The sequence below is a fragment of the Tetrao urogallus genome, assembly GCF_951394365.1.
Source record: "Tetrao urogallus genome assembly, chromosome: 24".
In the NCBI taxonomy this organism is placed as follows: domain Eukaryota; kingdom Metazoa; phylum Chordata; class Aves; order Galliformes; family Phasianidae; genus Tetrao; species Tetrao urogallus.
In genome coordinates, this window is record NC_136837.1 from 5,430,729 (window position 1) to 5,449,074 (window position 18,346).

The 18,346-nt window shown below is 56.8% G+C and overlaps 2 protein-coding genes across 2 annotated transcripts; both read right to left on the reverse strand.

Annotated features, from left to right (window-relative positions):
- Window positions 1-483: 483 nt before the first annotated feature.
- Window positions 484-7,537, reverse strand: MICAL1 (microtubule associated monooxygenase, calponin and LIM domain containing 1; the record flags this gene model as incomplete). The annotated part of the gene is made up of 23 exons (XM_079546306.1): window positions 484-614; window positions 697-770; window positions 854-953; window positions 1,029-1,122; window positions 1,218-1,316; window positions 1,417-1,487; window positions 1,569-2,052; window positions 2,144-2,250; window positions 2,343-2,511; window positions 2,781-2,858; window positions 2,943-2,996; window positions 3,076-3,185; window positions 3,287-3,477; window positions 3,546-3,696; window positions 4,067-4,139; window positions 4,480-4,606; window positions 4,698-4,813; window positions 5,170-5,427; window positions 5,510-5,610; window positions 5,841-6,095; window positions 6,167-6,283; window positions 6,358-6,565; window positions 7,277-7,537. 23 exons carry the CDS (start codon window positions 7,535-7,537, stop codon window positions 484-486), a joined length of 3,429 nt encoding a protein of 1,142 aa, XP_079402432.1.
- Window positions 7,538-11,630: 4,093 nt separating this feature from the next.
- On the reverse strand, window positions 11,631-15,021 carry LOC306955236 (inositol 1,4,5-triphosphate receptor associated 2-like; the record flags this gene model as incomplete). The annotated part of the gene is made up of 10 exons (XM_079546483.1): window positions 11,631-11,790; window positions 12,047-12,166; window positions 12,261-12,337; window positions 12,417-12,467; window positions 12,963-13,015; window positions 13,462-13,609; window positions 13,806-13,937; window positions 14,050-14,190; window positions 14,764-14,791; window positions 14,930-15,021. The coding sequence occupies 10 exons, from the start codon at window positions 15,019-15,021 to the stop codon at window positions 11,631-11,633; spliced, it is 1,002 nt and encodes a 333-aa protein (XP_079402609.1).
- Between the last annotated feature and the right edge of the window lie 3,325 nt (window positions 15,022-18,346).

Below are 18,346 nucleotides of genomic sequence, written 5' to 3' on the forward strand. Positions count from 1 at the left end.
CCCTTGGGGTCTGGTGGGCATGGAGCTGTCACACACTGGGACTGAAGCGCTGTCCTGAGGAAGGCAGTGGAGCAGCTTGAGCACGAGGGGTTTTGCAGGACCAAAAGCTTTCGATGCTGCCAGTTCTGCCTTGTGGCAGCATGTGCCTGGAAGGGGACACAGCTGTGGGATCTCTTGCAGCGAGACTCCAGTTCCCTATGGGGATTTTTCCTCCTCTGGCAAATACTGGGCAGAGCCATGCAGCCCATGTATTTCATGTGCCCTGCAAATCTCATTTTCAAGCAAGCACAAGGCCAAGGCAAAATTAAGCTGGATGTGGGAGGCACTTCTTCTGTGCTGCCGAAGGGGGATGTTCCTTGCTGTCACCCCCTCCATAGCAAGTGGGGAGCCAGCTTCACCATGGCAGCTGCCTGCAAAGCAGCTTGGGGTGATGCTTAGCCTAGGGAGGGGCACTGCTAGAACCTCTCCCGCCATGAGAATCCTTCAGGGATGTAGCTCACTGAGCCGCTTCTCCTCCTGCATGTGGATGAGTGCGTTGCGCTTGTCCACCACCTTCAGCAGCTGAGCCAGGATCTGTTGCTCAGCTGCATGATCCTCAGGGGTCTTCAGGGCTTCTGTGGGAGTAGCAGGGGCTGCAGCATGGCTGGGGGTCTCCACCACACACAGCTGCTGCCCCCAGTATGCACAGACGCTTACCTTCTTTCTCTATGTACCAACGCAGCTCCCGGTCCAGCTGCCACTGCTGCTCCTCCAGCTTCAGCTCCTGCACCCTGCGGGGCAGAAATGGAGAGAAGTGAGCATGGGGCCAGGGGCCTGCGGGGAGGAGCCCATGCAGCATAATCCCCAGATCTACGTGATCATGAGGTCCGACTCCTCCAACATCAGGCTGTTCTTCTTCTGCACCAGGTACAGCAACTGGTTCATCCACTGCGTCTTCTGGTCAGCTGGGCTGTCTGCGACGCAGGGCAGGGTGAGTGGTGTGAGTCCCTTCCTTGGGCACTGAGATGCCCCACATACCAAATCCTCACCACTGTCCTCCCGAAGGAACTTCTCCAGCTTGATACCCTGCTGCTCCAGCTCTCGGAATGTCACCTCGATCTCCTCCAGCCGTCGCTGGATGGCCTGTGAGGTGTGGAGGGGTAGCAGGTGGCCAGTGCATCCCAGTGCATGAGGTAACAATAGGGATGGGAACTGGCCTCCACAGCAGGGCTCCCTACCTGGGCTTTGCAGAACCGCTTCATCTGTGCCTCCCGTGCACGGCGGTCCAGTGTGCGTTTCCAGACGGGGTACTTCTCTGTGCCCTCCACTATCAGGTTCTATGCAGGCACATGGGGAGGGTGAGGCCATTAGAGCCATACCTGATGCCTTGGTGTGGGACAGTGTGGGACCAGTGGGTTTGCTGCTGCCTGAACATACCAACTCTCCCACGATGCCCAGGTCTGAGCCTTCTTCCTCCTCCTCTTCTTCACTGTCGCTTTCTTCCAGATCTGTGTTCCCCCAAAGCACAGAACAGTTGAGGCACAATGGGGCCCAAGAGGGACCCTCAGCCCAGCTCAGCAGCCACCCACCTTCCTCCATGGCTGCTTCTTCTTCCTCCTCCTCCTCCTCCTCCCAGGCCACCTGTGCCTGCACTCCTAGCATGGCCTCAAATGGTGCCTGCAGCCGCAGCCGTGCTGGCTTGGGGGGAGGCTCAGCCTCTGTGTCACCCATGAGGCTCAGGGAGGAGAGATGGAGCTTCTCCAGGTCTGAGAGGATTATCTTCCTCCTGCCACCACTCTCTTCAGAATCCTCCACTGCCTTCTGAGGCTCTGTGCTGGGACCTTCGCTCTTCTCATCCTCCTCCATTGTATCCTCCATCCCCAAAGGCAGCAGCTCCTGCTCCACTATCTCACCAGTGCCCGTACTATCCTTCATTTCACCAGTGCCCACACCCTCCTCTACCTTGAGCTCCCCAGGTGGCTGTGGGGAAGTGGGTGGGGGTCCGGACTCCTCCTGCTCAGGGGATGCACAGGGGCTCCCAGCATCTGAGAGCACATGGTCAGTGACAGCATCCTAGACCCGCAGGGGTAGCGGAGGAGTGATGAGTGTGAGACTATACCCAAACATTCCCTCCCGCTATTTGACCCCATTCATGGCCACTTACCCCATCAGGCAGCATGGAAGGCTTGTCTGGGAGCAGCCCTGCTGGCTCACGCAGGGGCAGCTCCATGCTAAGGGTGTCAGGGAAGTGAAGTGAGCAATAGAAGTGACCTGGGAGGATGGTGCAAACCACGCAATGAGCAAGCAAAGAGGTTGCAAAGAGAGTCACCCACCCCCCCATCTCTGTCTCCAAACACACTCACCGTCCTCCTCGTTGAAGGCGTAGTCTCCTAGGCGCAGCGTGGCCCCACAGCGCCAGCACTGGAAACAGCTGCGGTGGAAGAAGAGTCCCTCGGCGCTGGCCCGTTCCAGGATGTAGACGCGGCGTGCACAGAAGTAGCAGGCATCACTGCTTTCTGGACGAACTGATGTCTGTGGGAGGACAGGACGGATTAGGGTAATGTGGGGTGACCCAGTCTTTGGGGTTGGATCGTGCTGGGGGCTCCTCTTGTAGAGGAGCTCAGTTGTTGACGCAGGGAGGAAGGGAGCTGCAGCGCCTGGCTCCAGAAAACCAGTTGGGTCAGGAAATGCTGTGGGAGGAGCCGGGAGCTCATGGGCGTCTTCTGACGCAGCCCGTGTGCCAGCCCTTGGCTTGTCCCCATGCACAGGAGGAACCCCCCAAGCGCAAGGTGAGGACCAACCTGTGCGGGGTCCATTGTGGCAGCAGGTTGTGCATCGTGGTCGTTATTCACAGTATTTCCAGATGGCACTGCATCAATCTAAGGGCACAGCACCAAGCAGGGTTCAGTATTCCACAGGCTGCATCACACAGAGCATCCCTTTAGTATTCAGCAGGCACCCACCTCTGTGCTGTCCCTATTGCTCTTCTTGCCCTCAGCATCCTTCTGCACACTGGCCTGCCAACACAAATATGGGACTCAGAGTTATGAGGGATGGCTGTGGGGAGCAACATGGGGTGATGAGGGTAGTCTTCACCTGGGTGTGCTTGTGAGCCAGGATGCAGTTCTTCTGCAGCTTGCTGAGAAAGAGGATGGCCCCTTTGGTGCCACAGGGGGACAGTGGCTTCTTGCTGAGCTCCATTGACGCTGCACAGAGGGGATGGGGACATGTTGGGGATGTAAATGGGGAGCACCCAGCTCGCCCCATGGAGGGCTCAGGGTGGGATAACCCACCCTACAATTCACACCTGGAGGAGGAGGCTTGAATACTTCATAGAACTGGCTGAGGTAGGTGATAAGCCCCAGGCGGTTGGGCTCAGCCATAGAGGCCATCTCAGCACTGGACAGGATAGGCTGGATGCCCAGCTCCTGCTCTGCCACATCCAGCATCAGCTGGTGGATGCGTATGGGGTCCTGTGGGTCCATGGCATCGAAATCCCTGCAGGGAGGGTGCATGTAGTCAGGGTGAGTGCTGTAGGGCGGGGGTCTCTGGGGCTGAGCACTTACACCAAATGGGGACGAAATCGATGGATGAGGGCACAGAGAGCCAAACCACTGGTCCAGGAGGATGTGAAGTCTGTCACCTCCACTCCACGATACCCATCTGTGCTATCCTGGCACCAGCGCAACAGCTCCTTATAGGTGTCTCCGCAGACAGCTGGGAAGGCAGCAGCACTCATGTCCCCATCCCAACCCAAGGACGCCTCCGCAGAGGTCCCCCACCCATGGCATCATGCGTTAGGTGGGGACTTTATCATGCAGTGTCCCCCAAAGCTCAATCAATGAAATGAGAAAGCATCAGGAGGAGGGGAACAAACACATCCGAAAGAAAGCAGTGGGGTAGGAGCTGTCTCCACGGGGGCTGTGTCATAGAGAGTGGGATGGGGATGCAGACATTGCTGGGAGGAGCACAGTGCCTGTATGGTTTTCAAAACGAGGGGGTGGGGAGGGAAATCAGGGCAGGAGCCACTCTGCCGTGGCCTGCAGGAGAGGTCCTGGAGGTGGGAGGACCATAGGGCCACTCATACCGGTGCTGAGCCTGTTATCAATCTTCTTCTCATGGTCCACCTCCACCTTGCCTATGAGGTAGAAGTCCCGGACCTGCCAGGGGAGACACTCAGGTCACTAATTGCACCCAACCAATGCCATCAGAGCTGGCATTGGCAAAGGGGACACCCAGACACCCCCCTTCCCTTCACCACCCAGCTGCCACAGGAAATGCGTAGCACACCTTGAGGACCTACGGCTGTGATTTCACACCCGTGGGGGACAGGGGACCATGCCAGTTAGGAGGGGACCATGTCAACTGATGGCACACAACTGGTGTCACCTCACTGATGGGTACCAAGCTGGATGGCTGCTGTCTCTCCCACCCAAGCAGGATACCCCTGGGCTGGGAAGTGGAGAGCTGATGCTCTTCACCCATACTTCAGGCCAGTACCTGGCTGGGTCTGATAGCCTGCAGGTTGAGGTTGGGGTAGCGTGTGGTGGGGTCGATGCTGTACTGTGCAACGTTCTTGTTGGTGTTGTCCGGAGAGGTCTGCGACAGGCGCTGGTAGATGCTCTCCCTGGTCACAAGGGGATGGTGCTGGGTGTCACATCCACCCTCACACCTCCCCAACACACTGAGCACACAACCATTCCAGGGTGGACTCTCACCTCTCTGCCAACACCTCCAGAGGAGGTGTCCCGGCCGCCCACCGCCGCACCATCCATGCTGCATCGAAAGCGGCCAGGAAGCCCCGAGCCACACCAGTGCCCAGAGGCCAGAAGGGCTGTGGAGAGGAAGGTAGAGGGGTGGGGATAGGGATGGGGATGAAGCTGTGCGGCCAGTTGGGGTGGCTGGGAGGAGGCAGGGAGCAAACAGGCTTGGATGGAGATGAAAGCAGGGAGAGGTGGCGAGGCATGGACAGAGGGAAAGATAGACATCTCCTCCCCAGCTCCACGGCTGCATAGATGCTGCTGCATGCTAGGAGGAACTGGGCTGCATCCCAACCATCTCCGATGGGTGTGGAGAAGGGATAACCCATCCCCATCAATGTATCTTGCTACCAGCAATTTGGGTATGTGTCCACGGGGATAGGGTGCACTGAGCAGCTCATGGATAGGGAAACTGAGGCACAGTGCTCACCTCCACCAGGCAGTCGCCCACCAGCCCCAGCAGTAGGCGTGCTCCGTTATGCTCCCGCACCAGTGCTGCATTCTCGGAGCGTGTCATGCAGGTGAAGTCAAACATGTCAACGTCTGGCTGGTTGCGATGGTTGAGGGCGAACTCCAGCTCAGGCAGGCAGTAGTTGGTGGAGAAGTTGGCAGCCTCCTTGGCATAGCTGAGCAGTGCATCCCAGTTCACGTTGTCTGGGGACAGGAGGCTCTCAATGTCCGCTTTGTCCTACAGGGATAGGTGGGTCCAACCAGGATGGGAAGTGGCATTTGTCCCCATCCCAGTGGCGGGACAAACCCACTCGCCTCACCTGCAGGATTACGCCCTTCTTCAGCAAGCTCTGCTTCTTGGCTGTCATGACGAAGTAATGCGTATCATCCTTGTAGTAGACAATGTTCTCCAAATCAATCCCTGGTGATGAGGAAGGAGCTGAGCTGAGCTGAGCTGAGCTACCAGTCATCCTCACCAGTAGGATCACTGTGTGGGGATATGCACCCACCACAGGGTGCATATCTGGAGCAGAACCTATGAACTTTATGGGGCCACTGCATGTCCCCACCAGTGTGGTGACCATGTGGGGATATGCACCCATGATAGGGTGCACACCTCAGGACCCCCCCCACTGACCCAGGACCACCAACCTGTTTTGTTGTAGAGGTTTTGGAAGAACTTCTGGTTGTAGATCTGGGCCACGCCGCTGATCTCAGCTACCTCCACCTCTGCCTGGCTGTAGCGGTTGATGAAGTTGGTGGTGATGCCAATGGCCAGCTTGCCCCGCATCTCCTTCCGCTTGAAGCCTTCTGGGACAAACTTGCCTCCCCCAGCCGAGATGAGGACATCAAACTCATAGTGGCTGAGGGGAGAGGAGCTGGGCTGCAACACAGCCCGCCAGCCGCCTGCGGGACAGGGGAGTCACTGGGGTCTGCTTGTATCCCCAAGATGCCACAACCCTACAGCCATGTCTTACCCTTTCCAGCTGCTTTGCCTGTTGGAAGCTGGAGGCCTTTAAATTCAACCTTGGTATGCACCTCCACACCCAGCAATAAGGCCACCTTCAGCAGGATGAGCTGCAGCTGCCGGATACCTGCAAGTGGACACAGGAGGAGTAATGAGAGCTGCACTACCTGCCCAACTCTGGGGTGCACCCAAATCACTCACTGATGTGGTCCAGTGTGCCAGTGCAGAAACGCCCGTAGAACTTCTTGGCGCCCAGCGCCCGCAGATCATGGATGGTGAAGGGCCAGAGGTGCAGCACATTGTTACGGGAGAAAGAGTCACGCTTCTCCAGCAGCACCACACGGGCGCCAAGCAGCGCCAGCTCGATGGCAGTGCGCAGCCCACAGGGACCAGCACCCACCACCAGACACTGCAGAGGGGACAGATGGCATGATGTCCCCATGGTGTGACATCCCCGTGATGTGATATCCCAGCGATGTGTCATCCCCATGGTGTTACGTTAGGCTCAAGGCTAATCTCACCCTAATCCACTTTAAACCATTGCTCCATCCCTTCCCACTCCCCTCCTTCCTCCCCATGCTGCAAACAGGGTGCCATGTGGGGTGATATCCACCTCCCCGCAGGCTGAATCTTGCCTTGGTGTCACGGCAATGGTAGCAATTATGCACCAGGCAAGATAAGGAACACACGCTTTCCCTCCCTGCAGATAGGGAAGTTTCGCTGGTAGCAGACCCAGTAATGAGACTGAACTTTGAACCGCTGTCAGGCAGGAAGTGACAGTGGGGAGGAGAGGTGACAGTGGGGAGATGGGGGAGATGGGGGAATTGAGTTCACCAGCCCCAGGAGGACACATGGTGTTGGGTCACTATATCCCTCCATTCTTTTGCAATCCTCACAGTGGGGATAGGATGGACACTGCCAACTGAGCAGCACCAAAGTGGCTTCGTGCCATGGGAGGACATGGGGGCTAATTAACACATCAACCCACTTCAAGACATTAAACTGCATTGCCATCCCAACTGGCACATCCTGCACCCTCCTCCAAGGACATCCCAAAGGATGTTCCCACTCCATGGACACAGCATAGGGACCCAACCTCACATCCCACAGCCACCTGTACCTTGGTGCGGGCGCAGGCAGTGCCCTGGTCGTAGTCCTTGTGTCCTGCTTTCTTATCCAGCTTGCTCCACAGAGCCTTGGCACTCCAAAAGTTGAGGGCAGTCTTGAGGCTGTGGTACAGCTGCAGCCCATTGCCCCGCAGCCCCAGATGTTGACACAGCTCCACAAAGCAGCTCAGTACCTCCTGGCACTGCCTGGCGCGTATGAAGTGCTCAAACAGTGTGTGGGCTGGATTGGTCGGCTCCTCATCGGGTGTACTCATCCTGGGGGGACAGCAGGGATAAGAGGAGGACCCCCAAGTGCCATCCTCCAGTCCATCCCTATAGGGATGCTGCAGAACCTGGGGTCTCAGCACAAGGTTTTTTGCAGCACGGGGTGCAGTAATCTTGATGATGGTGACGCTAGAATCAGGGCCCTTTCCGGCTGCACCCAGTAAGCCACGGTGTCACCGTCCAGGGTGACGTCAGGGAAGGGGACGGCTGCAACTTCCTTTGTGCTGTGTATACCTGCAGCGAGTGAGAGCACTGTTTCGGAGCAAAGATACCGCTTCCTTCCTCTTGTTGGTGAGGTCCCAGCTGCAGGGACAAACCACAGTGCCCCAAGAACAGTAAAACTACTGCTGGGCAGGAAGGGGCAGGACCCTGCTGCCCTCGTTTGAGAGCAGGATTTACTCTGTGATAGCCCGGCAAGGTGGAAGCTGCCATCCTGGAGGCAGACGGAGAGCAGAGGAAGCAATGTTGGGAAACCAAAAATAACCAAATGACACACAGACAGTCCTGGCAGCATGCAAGAAGATTTCCACCACAGCTGGGGTGTAGCACTCCCCCAAAACCCTGCCCTTGCTCAGCATCTGCCCAATGCTTGCTCACTGATCTCCATGCACCTCTCCCCAGACCTGATGGCACCACACTGCTGTCCCATGCCACAACTAGCACCAAGCTCTGCCATTTCCATCCACCTCCAAACCATGGGACTGGCTGATGCTCCCAACCTGGCAGGAGAAGCAGCATGGTGGAAGTCTCATCCTGCTGCACTGCTCCTCAGCTGTTCTGCTCCCTCTTTGAACAGTGAGCATTGCCCTTGCGCTGTGCCCCAGCTCCCTGAAGCTCTCCAGCCTTACCAGTGGGAAACAATGAATTTGAAGAGCTTGGGGAAACTGAGGCATCCTGCCCACAGCCAGTGGTGTGGGGCCAGGGCCATGCCCCATGCCAGGACAGCATTTCACTACAGTGCTTTGGCTTGGCAAGGAGGAGGCAGAACAACAAGCTCAATGTTACTTTGAGTTTCCTATGGAAACGATGCTTGTGCTAGCAATTCATGTCCCCTTTGGTGTGCTTGAACCCCTATACAACAACAGCTTTTAGCAGTAGTCGGAATCACTCTGGCTGCTCAGTTCCTGCAGATTTGCTGCCACCAAGGGGGGGCAAGGCACTGAGCCTCCGCCTCTGCACTCCTCAGATGAAAGCACAAATACTTTGTTCATTTCTTCCCTTAAAGGCAGAGAGAGGAGGTGGGTTTGTAGCCAGTCCTGACTCAGTCCAGGACAACTCTGGTTGGAGCAGCTGCACAAATGAAGCTCATAGGGAAGTCATCCAGCACCAGTGCATGCAGAGCAACCCTGGAATGGGGGTGCTCATTTGTGCTGGTGGGGGTTTCCCCTTGTCCTGACTCATGGGGATGCAGAGGGGAAGCAGCCCCAGGGTGCAGAACTGCTGGCAAGTTCACATCCTCCGGCACACAGAAACAGAGTAGGGAAGGACAGAGCAATTGCAGGCTGGGAGGGCTTCCAAAAGCACAGCTTGGCAGCTGGACCTCTCCCTCCTGCTGAGCGTGCTCCCAGCACAGACTGGTATCAGTGCAGAGAACCCATGGGCCAGGCTCTGCAGGACTACCATCAAGGCAGGATGCTCTCTGCCAAGGGTTTATGAAAGTGGGTATCAAAGCCCCTTGGGATGCAGCAACCTTGTGCAGACCCTGGGGGGGTCTCAGCCACTTGCCGTGGTAGTGAGCATTTCTCTGGTACACTGTGGGATTGTTCTGCACAGGGGGTCCATAAACAACATCCTGACCACATCCCCGAGAACTTGGGAAAAAGACAACACTCAGGGGCACCAGCACCCCGAAAAGTCGTCTGAGCTCATGGGGCTCAGCCATGCCCCCCACTAAGCACCAGCCCCTCAGGCTGCACAGAGGTCACTGCAGCCAAGGGAATGGGACAGCTCAGTCCCTTGTCTAGGACAGCACTGGTAGTGCTACCAAGAAGCTGCTCTTGCTTGGGCTGGGGCTGAGATGGCTGCAGGCAAAAATAACCTGGAGTGTCCTCTCCTCTGGGCTCTCACTGCCTGAGGGGGGTAGGGTGGAGTGGGATGCCCAGCAGTGCTGCTCTGCAGCGGATGTACCCTGGAGGAACAGCAGACTTGCAAACCCCCACTTCAATTGGCAAAATGTCCCGGGGGCTCCTGCACACCAACTGAGCATCTTCCCCCTGCACCCAAGCAAGAGGCCAGGATGGGAATAAGCCTCTCCCTTTGCAAAGCTCTTCCTGCTCCATTGCTCTTGGTACTGGGAGCACTGGTGGGACTGGGAAAAGAGTGCAAGACGAGGGGACTACTCCCTTTTCCCTTAGTCCTGGTGGCAGCGGAATGTAGGGGTTGGCAAAGTGAAGACCAAGGGGAGACTCATGCAGCCCAGCATCCCAAAATAACCCCCAGGGCTTCAGCAACTTACAGTACATCAAACCGGAGCGATGTTTCCGGTGCCACTCACACAATGCGGGCCCCCTTTTACCCACATTTTCCTTGGAGCAGGAAACAGAGCTGGAAGGGGAGGGGAGGGGGGGGCCGGGAGGACAGCAGGGTGACCCCTTACATCCCCCTACCCACCAGGGATTCTCTGCTCATCCCCTCCCACTCACCTTCAGGTCTGCGCAGTGCGGGAACAGTGCAGAGATGGGGCTGGATGAGGGTTGAAAGTGGTTCCGGCCACCCGGTTCAATTCCTCCCGGCTACTTTACTTCTGACTTCGTTCCTTTCCTCTCTTCTCGACTCCTTTCCTGCTGGAAGGCGGTGCTGGGATCCCAGCAGAGGGGACAGGGCTGTCTCCGGGTCTGCCCCGTTTTGTGCTGCCACCAATTGTGCTGCAATCGTGGTTTTGGAGAGCGGTGATGAAACAAAACGCTTTGCTTTTCGTGCTGTGCTTCCTCCCCGCCCCCAGAAATAAAGCCTAGAGCCCAGCAGCCAGGTCCTGCCCTGGGTGGGAGGGATTTGCTCAGCCCCTGTCTCTAAATGAACCAATAGTGTCCCCAAGCAGTGCCACTCGTGGAAAATTTTGGGACAGCACTTCCACCTTAGCTGAAGGGCCACAGGGGGATGAAGCTGCCCACTCCCCAAAGATTGACCCCAACTGGGTGGATTTTAGGATTTCCCAGGAGTGAACTCCTTGGGTTGCTGCTGTCTGCTCACCGCATGCCCCTAGTGATGGGGCTGGTGGAGCGGTGACACATGGTGACAACCTGCCACGAGGCTGCGGTGACTCAGGGACATGGGGCAAGGAAGCACATAGGGACCATGAGTCATGTGCAACAAGAAGGGACAGGTGTCCCAGTGTCTCCATCCCTCCTTGGATCCTCCCAAGAGTCCCACAACAGGACCATCACCCATGGCCCCACCGCTTGGCTGGGCTTGCTGGAGTCCCCCAGCCCCATGTAAAACCCCCAGAGTCCACCCATGTTTTGGAGGTGTGGATGCAGAAATGAGGTGCCTGTGCAGAACTGGGGCTGGTGTCAGCCATGGAGCTGCTTCTGACAGCTCCCTTTGTGAGTACTTTGTTCTGCTACAAAGAGGTCTAAGTGCTAATCAGTTCCTTCCAGGTGTAGGTTTGTCTCTTGGGGGGACAGATGTAGAGAATTAGCATACATCTTAATTAAGGCAGAAAAGGAACTGGAGGTACGGATCCTTCCTCTCCCTGTGTGCCCATGCTGGGGTTGAGGATGCAGGGGAAGGTGTTGGCATTCCTTACAGTGCAGGGACAAAGGGAGCATACCTGAGACACAGCCCTAAAGCAAATCCACGGTGGTCATGGGCACTGTCCCCAAGGGAAAGGGGACATGCAAGGGACATCCCTGTATCCCTCATTGTGTCATTAGAACCAGGAAACTCTCACAGGGCTGCAGGCTGATGCAGCTTTATGCCTCCAAGCTCCAAGCACAGAATGTCGCCCTTTGCTCCAGCATCAAAACTCCCCATTTTTTTTCCTCCAATTTTATTTTTCTAGGGCCTCTGTGATTTTGGGGGGAGAGCAGGGAGGGAGGAGGGGGAAAGAGTGTCAGGAGGAGCAGTGATAGGGAGTGGGTGCAGCTAAGCTTTGGGTGATGCTGCAGGCTGCAGCCGCTGCAGCTCCAAAAGGTGGAGAAGGAGGAGGAAGGCGACGCTCAGGAGAAGCAGGCAGAACACAACCCAGTAGGGCTGTGAGATGAAGAGCCACGGCTGCCACAGCTCCACAGAGGACTCCTTGGACCTAAGGACAAGGCAATAAGGGACATCCTTCACCCAAAGGGCACAGCACTTGTCACAAAGCAGGGACAAGATTTAGCCCAAACCTGGATGAAACAAGAGTGAGGAAGGCACAGGTGACTCACAATACATGGGGAAACTGAGGCAGGGCAGGTTCAGAGGGACAATCACAAAACTCCATCTCCCAACATCCCACCTCCATTCCCACATGCTAGCAGCACTGGGACTGCAGAGCCCCAGGGATGAAGGGTGTTGCTCACATCATCCTGAGCTGCCCCAGCTCCTTGCCCCCTGCGATTGATTCCAACTGCTTGCCACCTGCTTCCACCACTAGCCCCTCGCACACCAGCTTGCCCTGGCTTGGTGGCTCCAGTTTGCTCCTAGGGAGGGAGAAATGGGACACTGTACCCCATGGGATGGTGGCAGACAGAGCCGTGTGGTCCCCCCACCCTTCCACTCACCCAGCACCATTACCTCTGGGTGCTGGTCTGGTGTTGGGCACCCTCAGGCCCGCCAGCCAGGGTTGCTCGGCCATCCACGCCAGAAGCTGGCTGGGCACCAAAGGAGGGAACGTGAGCACCCAGACCTGATGGTACCGAGTCCGTCTGTCCCCACTGAGCATGTCCTTACCAAGAGCTGCTTTGGGATGACAGCAATGCTGACTCGGCGGCGTGCAGATGACTGTGGGGAACGGAGGGGATAGGGTGAGCACAGTGCTGATCTCTCCCCACATTTCCCAACCCCAGTGTGAGCAAGGGACAAGGAGGAGGAAAAGGGATGCTGCCAGCCTCCCATCAGTAGGTGATGAGAAGAAGGGGTGTCAAAGCCAAGAGCATTGCGCCTGTTCCTGCTGCGCCAAGCAGTGCCACCTAACCCCTTCTGAGCGCTCCCCTACCTCATGAGCTGTAGGGGAAGAAGAGACGAATTCAAGCTGGAGCTAGAGAGCAGCCTCCTCCCTGTCAAGCCCTGCAATGCAGAGGGACTGCCTGAGGTCTCCAGGCCAGCAGCTCTCCCCTACATTTTGCCCCAGTGCTTCTAGCAAACCTTGCCTACAGCAGTGGCTAGGAAGAGGGATGCTGCCCTGGGGGGAGCAGTGCTTGGGTATAGCAGGGAGAAGGATGTTTGCAGGGCATGAGGTGGTACTGGGAGTTGGGAGGCGTGCTGTACTGCCATTACCTGCTGTAAACCTCGCATCAGGGGGTGAGGCCTCAGCCGCTGCTCTGCATCATCTGGAAGAAAAGAGAAGAAGCCTCATGTTGCCTCCAGAAAGAAAAATGGGGCTGACGTGCAGGCAATCATGAATGTCCTTCATGTTGGAGGCAGACAAGACCACATGCTCTCGGCTTGACATAAGCCACAGGTGTGCCCAACCAGGGGGAACTGCTTGTACACACACACTGTGCATGGGGTTTGCAGGGACAAGGCACCCTTTGTGTGCCCCCACTCTGAATTCCCCAGTGGTCTGCAGAAGAGCCACCAGCACCTGCTCCCACTCTGTGGCTGCTGTTACATGCACCCCTCACATTTGTCATCAGGTCTGGCAGCTGCAGCCCCAGCTGTCATCCACCCCCGGTCCCCAGCTGATGGCTCCACAGCACAGGATCATGCTGTCTACAGGGGGGGGTTAGAACTGAATTCTGCAGTGTTGCCTCCCTCAGGGGTGAGACCACCTCACCCTGGGTCTCCGCCAACTGCCGGTTGCGGGAGTTCTGCTGGATCAGGCACTTCATCTCCTCTAGCTCAGCGTGCTCACGCAGGTGGTGCCGCTTCAGGTTCTCCACATGCTGGACCATCACCTCCGCTGCTCGGCTCATCCGTGCCTCCTGTGTCCGGGAGGACCAGCCATCGGTTCCCAACGTCCCCATGGACGATGCCCCCCACTAGCTCTCTCTGGGTGCAAATCATCCCCTTCCCACTCCCAGGACACCCCAGTGCGTGCCAACAAAACCCACAGGAGCACTGGGAGGAGGAAGCACAGCCCCCAGCGATGCATTCCCAGCACCTCCATTCCTCACCCACCTGGTGGACAGCTCCCAGCTTCTCTGCAGCACTGGTGGCACGCTTGATGGCAGCTGCCAGCACAGCCAGGCTGCACTGCAGCTGCTCCAGCACCTCCTTGCAGCTCACATCCATGCAGGATGCAGTCAGCCTCTGCAGGGGGAGAGCATGGAGCTGCTGGAGCTGGAACTTGGAGTTGCCCAAACCCTTCTATAGCTGGAGATCCCCATCAGACGTCAACCAACCCCCTCCAGTGCCCACCTACCTCCAGGAAAGTCCGGCACTGCTCCAGCTCCTCCTGAATGTTTTCCTCTGCTGCATCTTGTGCTCGCTTCTCCACCTGCACTCGTTGCTGCAGGGTGAACACGTCGCAGCGAAACGCCAGGGCGAGGTGGGCAAAGGCTGCCTGTAGGCAGGAGGGCAAAGGACTGGGACATGAAAGGGAGGCCACCGGGGCCATGCATGGCTGTGCCCAAGACACAGCCAGACTCCCTTTCGTGTGCCATTGGGCAGTGCTCCATGAGGACCATCAGCACTGCGTGTCTCCAGCGCTCATCAGGACACTGCACACTGGGGGCAGACTCTGTGAAATGCCACAAGAAGGGGACATCCCCTGGCAGCCAACAATGCACTGGAATCCCAAGGCCTGCTGATACTAGGATGTAGTGGGCAGACACCAGCTCTCGCTGTAGGTCACTGTTGGCATGCAGGGCAGCAGAGCCTGACTCAGCCCTAGCACTCACAGAACAATTATTTTTATCATGAGGCTTCCACTGCCTCCCTGCTCAGGGAACTCAAGGAAAAATTTGAGGGATTACTGGGTGCTCATTGTGCCACAGAAATGGAGCTGAATCCAAATGGCAACTGCATCACTGTCAAGGGACTGCAGATCCTGGGAGCAGGACACATTCCCCCAGCTGGGATTCAGTAGAACATTGGTCTCTTTTCCCCTTTCCCTAGCCCACCTGCAAGCCCTCACCTCCACGTCCTGCTCCGTCAAATTTGTGCTGCAGAAAGAGAACAGCTGTCAGAGCTGGAGGCACAGTGCGGACTGCATGCCAAAATGCCCTCGGTCCACCTCCAGGGGTGCCTCAGGACCCCAGTTCTGCCGCCCCCAGCAACGACGCAGCCAGTCACCCCTTTACCTGTGCAGTCCCAATTTCTCCAGCACTGAGAGCTCACTGGGGAAACTCGGCAGCTGCTCCTCTGGGGTTTCTCCATCTGTGGACAGGACCATATGTGGGGGCTTTTGCTTGGTCTTCCCTCCTCCCTCTCATCCTCCCATACAGGTGCTAGTAGGGTGGGAACGCCCCAGCACTTCTTCCAGGAGGGACGGTTCCCATGTCCCCATCAAGGAAGCCGAACCCTCTCAGGCCACACAGTTCCCATACTTGTCTCCAGTCACTTCATGCTCCACCAGAAGGGCATCCAGCCTAGGACATGACATGGTGATTCACCCACCTTCCTCAATCCCATCATCATCTCCAGTGCAAAAAGCCAGCTCCGTGCTTGGTTCCTGCAAAAGGGCACTTTCAGACCAATCCCCTTCCTGGTGCTGAATGGCATCCCCCCCCCAAAAAAAAGCATCACTGAGTAGCTCTACAGTCCCAAACCCATTGCCCTCCTGTCCTCCTCACCTCACTGACGCTCTCCATGCTCTCCTTGCTCCCAGCCAAAACCCTATCCAGGTGCTCCTGGGGACTGATCATCCTCCCTGGGGACACAGAGAGGTGGCAGCAGTGTGGCAGCGTCCCCGTGCCAGCCTTAAGATCCCCAGAACCTCCAGGATGCTGGGGAGCGTGGGCTGGCAGGTATCCCCCAAAGTATCCCTCACGGGATTAAGGATGTCCCCATCATCCAGGAGGAGCTGTTGGAAAGCAGATAAGGGTCGCAGGACTGGAGGGGACATGATAATGCAGGGAGGTGCTGCTGGGATGAGGGACCCCCACCCGGACCCCATGCTATGCTGCCAAGGGAGAGTGGAGGCACAAAGCCACTCCTTTGCACCACCCCCACCCCAGATATCTTTACCTTCATCCGGAGCTGTGAGGAGCCTGGGTGGCTCTGCATGCTGCTCCCTACAGAGAGGAACTAGAGTAAACCCGAAAGCAACACTGGCAGGAGAGGCAGCATCCTACCCGCAGTGCCCAGGACCTTCGTCCTTTCTGGGCATCCTCCGCAGCCCACTCCATCCCCATTGTCCCTGGCATGGGCGTAGCAGCTCTCCCTGTGCCTAACAGCCCTTCCATTGCAGAGGAGCCAGCAATGAGTCACCGGCCTGCAGCAGTGCTTCTTAGCACATTTATTTTGTCCTGACTGCCAGGCAGATCTCACTGCCAGCTGGCCTCCTTGCAGGCACAGCACCAAAGCTGGCTTGTGCCACTGCTATGGGGACAGCAGGCTTTATCATGCGGTCACTCCCCCAAAATCTTGCCCCATGTTCACAGAGTTCTAGCAGATCCATGGAGCCAGGGATGCTGTAGCATCACAGTGCATGGAGACACAAGGGCTGCTATGCAAGCAGCAAATATGTCAGAGCCCAGCACCCAATTGGGGAAGAGTTTGCACTCCCAAACTTTGTTCCTGGCTCCAGGCAGAGCTCAGCAGCACTTTTCCCTCTCCTCCCTGCAATTTGTTCCTCAGGATCAGTGCCCAGGAGAGAAAGCATTGCTGCACCAAAACAAGGCTGAGCACTACATCTGGCACTGCCGTCCCTATCCTAACCCTACCAAACTGGTGCACATACCTGCTCTGGTGGGGGCTCTGCCAGCTGCCCCTGCACTGTTTCCGTGCCACACGCCCCTGGGCTTGTCCCTGCACCTCTTTCCCTGCTCCCAGTGAGGTGTCCACCCGTGGCTTCATCTGCACAGCACAGAGGCTCCGGGACCAGTACACCTATCATGAGAGACACGTATTAGCCATGCACAGATGGGAAAACGCCTCTAAATGTTATATTTTTAAAATGTTTTCTCACCCAGCGGCAGTGCGGAGGCATTTGTGGGTTGCAGGAGGATGCCGCTGGGATGGGCATGGGGAGAGGCAAGCGAGGGATTTACATCAAACCACCTCTGTGCAGCGCTGAGGATGAGCTTTCCCTTCCACCACCCGTTTCCCACCTCCCACCCATGATTTCCAACATCAGCAGCACGACCCTCACCCCTCCGTGGGATACATTTGCACTCCCTGCCTGGTGCAGAGAGGAAGCAACCTGGGCTGGGGTCATCCCAAGCATCCTGGCAGGCAGGCTCCTGTGCAAATAAATGCATGGGATTCCCACATCCCTTCTATAAGTAAGCTCAGGTATCTCATTTGAGTTATTTTCCAATGTTTAAACAACAGAGAGAAAGATGGCAGTAAGCCCAGAGAATCCCTGTCGGTCCCAGGAGCTGAGCCTGAAGAAATGCAGCTATGGGGCAGAAGGAAATTTATTTCTTTTTTTTCTGTTTATTTGTTCTGGTCAGGATACAAAATGAAGAACAGATTTAAGGGGCTGACTATGTGGAAAGCCTCAGCTGAGCCCAGCCATCCCCCTTCTCCCAGAGATCAGTCTTGATCTAGGAATATCTAACAACTTTCACGTGCATTGGGAGTTGTCCCCAGAACCTCTGCCTAGGGGTCCAGGAACCCCCAAAAAACAAGCAAACTCATCCCATCAGTGAGCATCAGTTTCATCCAGAGGGGTAGTCCCTGCTGCAAAGCATCAACTCTGGGACAGTTGTGGCAGACCCTGGAGCCTGCTGCTTTACCCCATCTCACCCACCCACCCCATATCTTTGCTCCATAGCGGGAAACACTGAGTGCAGTTCATTGAACAGCATAGCTTCAATAACACCCAGGTAGCCCCGCTCTCCCTTGGCTCACTGGCTTCACCAAACATTCCCCAGGTCATTACCTGCCCGAATCCGTCCCAGAAGGCCCCAGCTCAGTCCCAGTCCTCTGCGCAGTCAGGACCCTGGGGATGGGAGCCAGGGCACCAAGCAGTGCACACTGCCAGCAGCACAGCAATTGCATCTGTGGCAGAAGGAGCTGCCAAGGGAACAGCTTGAAGGGAGAAGGCCTTTAAAGGACATGCACGAAGCAGTCAGAGTTCCCCATGCAGGGCCAGGCTGGGTGCTGCACAGGTGGCCTTTCATCCCCTGTATGGGGGCTAGAGGGGAAAAGCTGAGCCTCAGCAGCAGTTGGAAGTCCCCACACCTTCACACAGGGCGCAGCATGAGGATACACCAGGACAGCTTGTATGTGGTGATATGGGGAAGCCCCATCCCTTCTCTCACCCTGTTTCACCTCAGTCATCAACCTCAATGACCCTTTCTCTGCTTGACCTCTTTGATCAAATCCACTACATCCCCAAAGCTGCTTCCTTCCCTAAGGAGCTTACATGGAGTCAGACTTGATACTCAGCACTACAGAGGACCAGCCTGCAGGCAGGCAGGCACTGTTGTCTCCCTCATCCCATGTCCCCACTGCAAGTCTTTGGGGGTCTGCCAATCTTCAAAGCTTTCAGAGGGCAGCCAGCAAACAGCATCTCGTCATCCGCAGCAGGGCTGGCCCAGCTTTGTACC